The sequence below is a fragment of the Bombina bombina genome, chromosome 4, assembly GCF_027579735.1.
Source record: "Bombina bombina isolate aBomBom1 chromosome 4, aBomBom1.pri, whole genome shotgun sequence".
NCBI classification, from domain to species: Eukaryota; Metazoa; Chordata; class Amphibia; order Anura; family Bombinatoridae; genus Bombina; species Bombina bombina.
In genome coordinates this window covers 781,538,731-781,550,367 of record NC_069502.1, presented here as the reverse complement: position 1 = coordinate 781,550,367, position 11,637 = coordinate 781,538,731, and the positions used below count along the sequence as shown (strand labels likewise).

Genomic DNA, 11,637 nt, shown 5'->3' with positions numbered 1-11,637 from the left:
TCATATCTTTTTTTTTATTTATTTTTTTAAATAATTTTTATTGAGGTATTAAGTAATAACAATAAAACAGAAAATATGTCCAGACACAGAGCAATCATAATAGAGACACTTATACATTTCACATATAAAAGGTAAATGCAGGCTGAAGCATTGGTATATTAGTATATCGGAAATTTTTGCGATCTCCAATCTATAGTGGTGCTATACATATATATACATAAGAGCCAATGCTATGGAATATAGGTCAATAATAATAAAATAACAGTTGACATGTGTTATGGCACCGCCTCTGACACCATGAACATAGAGTGTAGAACAGTATATAGGGAACACAGATGTCTGGAACATGTAACAATAAAACCTCAGTTGTTTTTTTTTATATCTCGTATAACTAATGAACTCTACCCCGAAATAAGAGGTTTTCAATAAACTAAAAAATGGAGGGAGGTAGGGAGTTGGCTTTTGTCTGGCCTCCCGTAGGCCAGAGTGTATGGGGGGGAAGCAGCGGGCAAGAGCCGATCGAAGTGGGGGGGGGGGGGCAAGGGAGAGGGAGGGCGGAGCTAGTTAGGATACTGAAAAAGTAAAACCACTGCAAGGTCATTAAACTTAAGGAAAAAGGGTCCAATATGGGCGTTAGAAATCAACGTTGCTGTAGTCAGTCACCACCAGAGGCACTTTGTTAGCCTTGTTACTATACTCAAACTGTGTATTTATGCTGGAAGGTGCTGTATTATACCTAGTGTCATACTCAAGCTGTATCTCAATACTAGAGGCTCTTTATTAGACCTGTTACTATACACACATTGTGGTCATATACTAGTGGCACTGCATCATATCTGTTACTATATTCTAACTGTGCCTATATATTAAAGACACTGTGTTAGACTAGGTACAACACTCAAGCTATATCTATATGCTAGAGAGCACTGTATTAGACTTGTTACTATACATAAGCTGTAACTACAAACGGAAGGTACTGTATTGGACTTGTAACTACACACAGGCTGTATCTGCAAACTAGATGCTCTGAGAGATACCTGTTACCATACACAAGCTGTACCCATAAACTAGCGGTATTGCAGAATACTAGCTGCTACTCTTATCTGAAACAGTTCTTATTAATTAGAGACACTATATTAGACTTGTTATTAGACACATCATTATTGTCCCTCACAAAGGAGCTTAGGATGTACAAGGAGTAAGAGTGTGCAAGAGATCTCATAATGAAGAGCATGACTAACGAAGCCTATGTAATAATAAAAGACCCAAGTTAAAGAGTATAACTTTGTGGCGAGGAAAGAAAACTTTGCCCGCTATTCTACGCTGTGCATTAGGGAAAATCAGGGCTTGGAACTGATATTATATTGCTATATCTCTTATTGGTGAATCCAATCAAGCTGGTATAGCTAATGAGATATCTATATTATCATAACCTCAGCTGGTGTCTAATGAAGCTGTAAACTTATATTATGTGTGAGTATGACATGGCGGGCTTTTGAGTATAGTATATTTCTTAAGAGGATAAATTATCAAGCAAGAAGGGGCCAAGCAATACATATTACTGAGTTGAGCATGGTCAAGGCTTATGAGTCAAGAGATAATAGTATCTGTGACTAAAATAAATATATGAGCTTAAGACTAAACATCTCTGAGTAGACCAGCTATGAACCAGAAGCATTAAGTTGCTAGATTTAAAATACAGTAAGAGCATGCTCAACAGGGGAGTAAAGAATTGTGCTCCAACGTACAGCAAATGTGCAAGATGTGTGGTTGAGATAGTTCAATTACACAGACACAGCATGTAATGGCAACAAATATAACTTTAGACCCTTAAAAAAAAAAAGTCAAAGTGACCTGGCGTTCAGATATCAGTATGACATTGAGCTGTAAGCAGAGGACATGACCTTAAATATATCTTCAGGTATGTTAGAGCAGTAAGGATCAAACTACAGAAAATAACATGGCATAGGAAAGGAAAGTCACGTTGAACTATACACTTATATAAGTTAAGATAGGTAATACAAAAACAGGTTATATCCAAACAATATGTTATAGACTTACAGTCTAATTTAACCTAGGCAGAATCCCAGATGTTTTTATAAGCACTTTGCCTTAGCCTACTCCCGGATTCCAGAGCGTGATCACTTCAGCCCAAAGTGTATGGGGGAGCGCAAATGAAATCGGAATGCCGCTAATTGAGCAAGTCAAAGCACTGTTCTTGTTAAAATGATAGCCAGCTAAGTCCAGGGCCACAGGGCCATGCACATAAGATTTCCTGAAGGTTGTTCTGGGCTGGTGGGTCGGATATTGTAAATTGGGGAGATCACTGCCAAACAAAACTTCAAGCCGGTGTTAGGAGCCTCTTGCATGTCCCAAGCTGAAATGAGCAGCCGTCTCCAAGTGTTAGCTGTCTCCATTAGAGGTATAGTGCTGTAAGCGTCTGCAGCGAGTTCCACTGGAGCCAGGGTCAATCCGGAGCCGGCTGTCCAGCCTCTCTTGTAAGGATGTAATCCTACTGTTAGCGGCGGGGTATTAGGAAGTAGCAGAGTTTTGTCCCATGTATGTAAATCTATTTCAGAAGGATCTAGCAGAATGAGACTCCTCTCTAGGTTGAGACTCGTTGTTGCTCTCAGCTGAGAGTCATGTAGTGAAGATACCATATGAATCCGTGGTGTGTTCGCTCTCCGCTCCGGGGGTATGATCTCATCATCCTTAACTGCAGGGGAGAGTTGCCAACTAGGTTTCTGTATAGAATCTTGCCCCCTATGTTCCGTTTCCATCTCAGAGGATAGGGCTCCTGCGGCGACCGGGAAGGTTTCATCATTCATATTAAGATCTGTATCAGCCTTCAGTTTAGAAACTGCGTTCACTTCTCCCCCATGCTGGTCACGGATTATAGATGTTAAATCCTGGAAGTTGTGACTCATCTTCTCCTCCAGACTGTCGAGCCACGCCAGCACCAGCTCACAAGAAACTGCCATATTTGGTTTAGTAGGGGATGACTATGAAGTAGGTTACGGCTGTAAAGCAGGCACCACTTCTACCTCGTGGTCTTGTTAGTCAGTAAAGGCCCAAAGCAGGGTTGTCGCAGTAAATGGGAAAAACTTCATCTAATTAGGCTTTAGGGAGATAGCTCACCCTCTTCATGAGTGCAGATCCAGGACTCAGCTAGGAAATATGAATTTTGCTCTCTGTTAAAGTAAATATTCATTAATTCTGCAGGAGCTCATGAGATATATGTCTTGACTCTTCTGAAGCTAGCTCCGCCCCCCTGAGACCTCATATCTTTGAGTCCTTACAACTTTTTATGCGCTAACTCGACATGAAAATATGAATATTTCACATTGCGATGTTCTTCGCATAGCAGAATATGTTCTATTTATATCATAGATACATATATCTGATTGTATTTTGGTATAAAATATATCTATACATACAGTATATATATATATATGTATATATACACACATATACAAAACACGAAAGGGGACTGCACTCTCAGACTGGACTGGGCACACATCCCATGACCCTGCAACATGCTCAGCCCTGAGTGCTCAACGGCACTCACAGGAAGCTGTGCTGTCCCCAGAGTCACAGGCAGTTAGCCCCAGACAGGCCCATAGGGAAAATTACAAAACAAATTAATATAAAACACAGAGAAAGTCCAGTAATCACTTACAAGCTCTCAGCTAAGATTAAAAGCAAAAATGGAAGGGTTGGTTACCGCATTTGGACAATATAAATATATATATATAAAACACAGGAATGGACCGCACTCACAGACTGGACTGGGTACACATTCTAAGCCACTGTTAACTCCCCAGCCCTGAACACTGACAGACAGCTGTACAGTTCCCAGCAACCCAGGCAGTTTACCCCTGAACAGCCTGGGTGACAGGCCCGCAGGGAAGCATTACAAACATCATAAACACAACACACAGAAAACCTGGCACTCGCCAGCAGATACTCAGTAATGTTTAAAAGCAAAACTGGGGGAAGTCAGTTACATTTGGTGCCAAAAGATCAAGCCCAGGACCACGTCAAGGTCACCCCCTTCCTGGGACCCTAAACCAGCACCCACAAAATGCATACTTTCAAACAAACCAACTGGGAACTTCCCAGGGTGACACAGGCTTTTGTAATCTTCCCTATGTAAATACAAAACACAGGAATGGACCGCACTCACAGACTGGACTGGGTACACATTCTAAGCCACAGTTAACTCCACAGCCCTGAACACTGACAGACAGCTGCATAGTTCCCAGCAACCCAGGCAGTTCACCCCTGAACAGCCTGAGTGACAGCCCGCAGGGAAGCATTACAAACGCCCCTACCTCAGGTGTAACTGACAGAGTCAATCACTCCTATTTAACAGACAGCACTTGCCTAAATGACCAATAGGCTTCTACTGAGTGAGAGCATCACCATTTCAAGTATTCAAATACCTAAGTGTACTTAAATGTTATTAAAGGCATAGCTCTACTATATACATATATTCTCATAATAGAGTAACAAATAATAAAAAAAATTAAAATTATAACTCTATTATATACAAATATTCTCATAATAAAGTAACAAATAAAAAATAAATAAATTGGAAAATATAAAATGTAAAATAATAGTAACATACACCGCAAATAACAAAGTTATATACATAATGTACTGTATATATATATATATATATATATATATATATATATATATATATATATATGTATATGCGTTTAAAAATAACCTTATGCTTTTTGATTGCACTTTATTTGAAACATTTTTTATATACATATTTTTAATTTAGCAGTTACTTTTCTACTTAGTTCCTTGTTAAATTTGGACTTATTTTTGTGTTGTTATATTTGCATGTCCAGCCGGCTTGGGTAACCAAATATACAAGACTAGTAACTGATAAGTGATATTGTATCCAAATTACTATGGTGCATATCAAACTGCATGTTATTTTAACAAACTTCATGGATTTAAAGGTACAGTACATTCTTTTTTTCTTTTTACTTATTTCTTTAAAAAAAACTAATTTTCTCAAAAATTCATCTTATTTTAAGTTTAAAAACAAATACCACTAAATATTGTCTGTCATTTTTCTTTTATTCCATTTTTACATAATTAATTTAATAGCCATTTCAACATTTTTCTAAATGGCCCTAACAGCTAATAAGAACAATTTTCAAACATATATTTGTTTATAAAAATGACACCAAATCAAAATTCTCATTTAGTCCCTTCGGTTGTAAGGTGTCCAAATTCAGAATCCAGAATGTTTCTCTCTGGTTTAGTCTCCTTTCTCTGTCACCCCTTCTATCCACAGGTATGTGCTCTATTCCTAGGAACTCCAGACTCTTAGGATCTTTATTATATATATATATATATATATATAAGTCCCAAAATGGAAAGCGCTCCACCGGATTTGTAAATCACATATACTTTATTTGTATTAACGTTTTTGGGGTCTCCCCCCAATTGGTATCTGAGGACGAGGGAGACCCTGAAAACGTTAATACAAATAAAGTATATGTGATTTACAAATCCGGTGGAGCGCTTTCCATTTTGGGACTTTTGGATGATTATTTGAAATGCACTTCGGTGGCTGATGATGTTGAAAAATGCTGGGCTCATGTAGGATGTATATGTGTGTGTATGTGTGTATATATATATATATATATATATATAATTAAGGAATATTAATTTATAAATACTTAGAACATATTCCTCTATGTGCAGAACATTGGAATGTGAAAAAATTACAGTACAAGCACAGTTAAACACTTTATTACAAATTAATATTGCATGAATATTATTTTTTATGTTTTCATATACTTAAACATAAATGCATTGGATCCCTTTGAGTTAAGTCTATATGTGTGTACATATGTCTTTATGTGTTTATAAGTGAATATGGGGCCTAGTTATCAAGCCGTCTACTTTTCTGGCTTCGCCGGCCCAATACGTCCGCCTAAGCTCGCCTACCTTCGCCGCCGCGGACCTTGAATACGTTCGCCTAAGTTATCAAATAAAGCTGTCAAAAAGCCGCGGGGCGATGAGCAGCGGACTGTGACAGTTCTCACTCATCCGATCTCGCTGCCCTTCGGCTTTTTCCCAGCTTTATTGCTAGCCTGTCACTAAGCACTCACACTAAACTACACTGTTCTACCCCCTATACCGGCGCCCCCGGAGCCCCCGCAACTAAATAAAGTTACTAACCCCTAAACCGCCGCTCCTAGACCCCGCCGCAAGTCTTTTAAATGTATTAACCCCTAAACCGCTGCTCCTAGACCCCGCTGCAAGTCTTATAAATGTATTAACCCCTAAACCGCCGCTCCCGGACACCGCTGCCACCTACAGTATACCTAGTAACCCCTATCCTGCCCCCCCTACACCGTCGCCACCTATAATAAATTTATTAACCCCTATCCTGCCCCCCACTACGCCGCCGCCACTGTAATAAAATTATTAACCCCTAAACCTAAGTCTAACCCTAACGCCCCCCTAACTTAAATATTAATTAAATAAATCTAAATAAATTAACTCTTATTAACTAAATGAATCCTATTTAAAACTAAATACTTACCTTTAAAATAAACCCTAATATAGCTACAATATAAATTATAATTATATTATAGCTATCTTAGGATTTATATTTATTTTACAGGTAACTTTGTATTTATTTTAGCTAGTTAGAATAGTTATTAAATAGTTATTAACTATTTAATAACTACCTAGCTAAAAGAAATACAAAATTACCTGTAAAATAAATCCTAACCTAAGTTACAATTAAACCTAATACTACACTATCATTAAATTAACTAAATAAACTACATACAAATAACTACAATTAAATACAATTACATAAACTAACTAAAGTACAAAAAATAAAAAAAGCTAAGTTACAAAAAATAAAAAAATAAGTTACAAACATGTTAAAAATATTACAACAATTTTAAGCTACTTACACCTAATCTAAGCCCCCTAATAAAATAACAAACCCCCCCAAAATAAAAAAAATCCCTACCCTATTCTAAATTAAATAAATTTCAAAGCTCTTTTACCTTACCAGCCCTTAAAAGGGCCATTTGTGGGGGCATGCCCCAAAAAGTTCAGCTCTTTTGCCTGTAAAAGAAAAATACAACCCCCCCCCCAACATTAAAACCCACCACCCACATACCCCTAATCTAACCCAAACCCCCCTTACAAAAACCTAACACTAATCCCCTGAAGATCATCCTACCTTGAGTCGTCTTCACTCAGCCGAGCCACCGATGGAACTGAAGAGGACATCCGGAGCGGAAGAAGTTAATCCTCCAAGCGGCGCTGAAGAAATCTTCCATCCGATGAAGTCATCATCCAGGCGGCGCTGAAGAAGTCTTCGATCCGGCTGATGTCATCTTCAAAGAGGCGCTGAAGAGGTCTTCTATCCGGGCGAAGTCATCTTCCAAGCCGGGTCTTGAATCTTACTTCCGCCGACGCGGAACCACCTTCTTCACCGACGGACTACGACGAATGACGGCTCCTTTAAGGGACGTCATCCAAGATGGCGTCCCCTCAATTCCGATTGGCTGATAGGATTCTATCAGCCAATCGGAATTAAGGTAGGAAAATCTGATTGGCTGATGGAATCAGCCAATCAGATTCAAGTTCAATCCGATTGGCTGATCCAATCAGCCAATCAGATTGAGCTCGCATTCTATTGGCTGATCGGAACAGCCAATAGAATGCGAGCTCAATCTGATTGGCTGATTCCATCAGCCAATCAGATTTTTCCTACCTTAATTCCGATTGGCTGATAGAATCCTATCAGCCAATCGGAATTGAGGGGACGCCATCTTGGATGACGTCCCTTAAAGGAGCCGTCATTCGTCGTAGTCCGTCGGTGAAGAAGGTGGTTCCGCGTCGGCGGAAGGAAGATTCAAGACCCGGCTTGGAAGATGACTTCGCCCGGATAGAAGACCTCTTCAGCGCCTCTTTGAAGATGACATCAGCCGGATCGAAGACTTCTTCAGCGCCGCCTGGATGATGACTTCATCGGATGGAAGATTTCTTCAGCGCCGCTTGGAGGATTAACTTCTTCCGCTCCGGATGTCCTCTTCAGTTCCATCGGTGGCTCGGCTGAGTGAAGACGACTCAAGGTAGGATGATCTTCAGGGGATTAGTGTTAGGTTTTTGTAAGGGGGGTTTGGGTTAGATTAGGGGTATGTGGGTGGTGGGTTTTAATGTTGGGGGGGGTTGTATTTTTCTTTTACAGGCAAAAGAGCTGAACTTTTGGGGCATGCCCCCACAAATGGCCCTTTTAAGGGCTGGTAAGGTAAAAGAGCTTTGAAATTTATTTAATTTAGAATAGGGTAGGGATTTTTTTTATTTTGGGGGGGTTTGTTATTTTATTAGGGGGCTTAGATTAGGTGTAAGTAGCTTAAAATTGTTGTAATATTTTTAACATGTTTGTAACTTATTTTTTTATTTTTTGTAACTTAGCTTTTTTTATTTTTTGTACTTTAGTTAGTTTATGTAATTGTATTTAATTGTCGTTATTTGTATGTAGTTTATTTAGTTAATTTAATGATAGTGTAGTATTAGGTTTAATTGTAACTTAGGTTAGGATTTATTTTACAGGTAATTTTGTATTTCTTTTAGCTAGGTAGTTATTAAATAGTTAATAACTATTTAATAACTATTCTAACTAGCTAAAATAAATACAAAGTTACCTGTAAAATAAATATAAATCCTAAGATAGCTATAATATAATTATTAATTACATTGTAGCTATCTTAGGGTTTATTTTACAGGTAAGTATTTATTTTTAAATAGGAATAATTTATTAAAGTATAGTGTAGTGTTAGGTGTAATTGTAACTTAGGTTTGGATTTATTTCACAGGTACATTTCTCTTTATTTTAGCTAGGTAAGCTATTAAATAGCTAATAACTATTTAATAGTTATTGTACATGGTTAAAATAAATTGAAAGTTACCTGTAAAATAAATATAAATCCTAAGATAGCTAGAATATAATTATTATTTATATTGTAGCTATATTAGGGTTTATTTTAAAGGTAAGTATTTAGTTTTAAATAGGATGCATTTAGTCAATAAGAGTTAATTTATTTAGATTTATTTAATTAATATTTAAGTTAGGGGGGCGTTAGGGTTAGGGTTAGACTTAGGTTTAGGGGTTAATAATTTTATTACAGTGGCGGCGGTGTAGTGGGGGGCAGGATAGGGGTTAATAAATTTGTTATAGGTGGCGACGGTGTAGGGGGGGCAGGATAGGGGTTAATACATTTAATATAGGTTGCGGCGGGTTCAGGGAGCGGCGGTTTAGGGGTTAATACATTTATTATAGTTGCGGTGGGCTCCGGGAGCGGCGGTTTAGGGGTTAATATGTATAGAGTAGCTTGCGGTGGGCTCCGGGAGTGGCGGTTTAGGGGGTAATACATTTATTTAGTTGCGGCGGTGTAGGGGGTCAGATTAGTGGTGTTTAGACTCGGGGTACATGTTAGGGTGTTAGGTGCAGACATCTCCCATAGGAATCAATGGGATGTCTGTCAGCAGCGAACTTGTACTTTCGCTATGGTCAGACTCCCATTGATTCCTATGGGATCCGCCGCCTCCAGGCTGGCGCTTTGAAAACCAGGTACGCTGGGCCGTAAAAGTGCCGAGCGTACCTGCTAGTTTTTTGATAACTAGCAAAAGTAGTCAGATTGTGCCGCACTTGTGTGCGGAACATCTGGAGTGACGTAAGAATCGATCTGTGTCGGACTGAGTCCGGCGGATCGAAGTTTACGTCACAAAATTCGACTTTTGCCGGTCTCGAGCCTTTGATAACTAAGGCGAATCAGCCGCGCCACAAATACGCTGCGGAATTCCAGCGTATTTGAGGTTGACGGCTTGATAACTAGGCCCCTATATGTCTGTATATAACTTAACTTTAATTGCACTCAAGTGATCGAGTTACGATAAACCCCTTATTGCTCGAGCATAACTCATAACGCTCCACTCTTAATCTAGCCCTGTATAGGCAAGATCATGTCTGAAATTCAGTGAGGCTCACTTCACCTTAGTTGGTGTTAGTGGATGCTGCCATTAACATATATAGCTGTATATTATCAATGCATGATATCTTGCACATAAAATGTTAACTGCTAGCAACCTGGAAAAACAATAATTACAACCAAAATACTAGTAAACATGATTGTTAAAGGGACATAAACCCCCCAAAAAATTATTTCATGACTCAGAGCATTCAATTTTTAAAAACTTCCAATATACTTCTATTAACACTTTTTCATTCTCTTGGTATCCCCCGTTGAAGGGAAAACAATACACTACAGGCCTGAACACATTGGGGAGCCAATGACAAGAACCCATTGGATGAGCCAATGACAAGACTCATTTATGTGCAGCCACCAATCAGAAGCTAGCTCCCATTAATGCATTACTGGTCCTGGGTCTACCTGGGTATGCTTTTCAACAAATAATACCAAGAGAACAAAGGAATTTAGATAACAGAGGTAAATTGGAAAGTTGTTTAAAGGGATATGAAACAGTCTGTTTCATTGTTGTAAGACAAAAACACTAAGAAGTGGCTTATAAGTAATAGAAATCATTGCAACATGTATTATCCATCATGTTAAATTAATTGTACACAATCCACAAACCAATATACATATAGTATGGAGCACCAAAATATACACAGTCTATATGTAGCGTATCATGTCCGCTGCACATCGATAAATGCTGTCAGCATTTAGCATTGCACCAGCAGTTCTTGTGAACTGCTGGTGCAATGCCGCCCCTTGCAGATTTGCGGCCAATCGGCTGCTAGCAGGGGGTGTCAATCAACCCGATCGTATTCAATCGGGTTGATTTCAGTCCGCGGCCTCAGAGCAGACAGACAGACTATGGAGCAGCGATCTTTAGACCGCTGCTTCATGACTTCTGTTTCCGGCGAGCCATACGGCGCTTGATAAATCGGCCCCTAAATCTTACTGGCTAGTACAATTAACTGGGGGGGGGGGGGATATTAATATGATTTTCTTACCAATCCTCCTCCAACAATGGATACTTTTTTCTGATTGCTAGCTGAGTCCATGATCAGTGCAGACAGACTATGCTACAAAACTAAATAAGTATTTATACCGAGTTGCACATTTGCTGACTATACAAAGGCTAAAGTCTATGTATGCCTTTCAGCACAAACAAGGAGGAGTGATAGATGTTACCTATTTATTGTTTAAATATAAACTTTCATGTGCATGCTAAACCTTTTGTTTCATTTATTAGTTATATTTACCAAGAAAAAAAACAAAGAAAAAACAAGACAAATAAAGAACATTGTAATTACTGTTGTCTTAAAGGGACATGAAAACCTAAATATTTTCTTTCATTAAATCATACAATTTAAAAAAAAAATTCCAATTTACTTCTATTTAATTTGCTTAATTCTCTTGGTAACCTTTGTTGCAGGAGCAGTAATGCCCTACTGGGAGTTTGCTGAACGCCAACGGCAAGAGGCAAATATGTGCAGCCTCCAATCACCAGCTTCTGAGCCTACCTAAGTGTACTTTTCAACAAAAGATACAAAGATAACAAAGCAGATTAGATAATGGAAATTAAAAAAAAAGTTATTTAAAATTG

General features: G+C 38.6%; 1 protein-coding gene across 1 annotated transcript in view; it reads right to left on the bottom strand.

Annotated features, from left to right (window-relative positions):
* KMO (kynurenine 3-monooxygenase) overlaps positions 1 to 11,102 on the bottom strand; it is a 387,978-nt gene extending 376,876 nt beyond the window's left edge. Inside the window, exon 1 of the mRNA XM_053711153.1 lies at positions 11,042 to 11,102. Within this exon, the coding sequence (XP_053567128.1) occupies positions 11,042 to 11,092 (51 nt within the window). The 5' untranslated portion in view covers positions 11,093 to 11,102. The remainder of the gene's footprint in view (positions 1 to 11,041) is intronic.
* Positions 11,103 to 11,637: the final 535 nt, after the last annotated feature.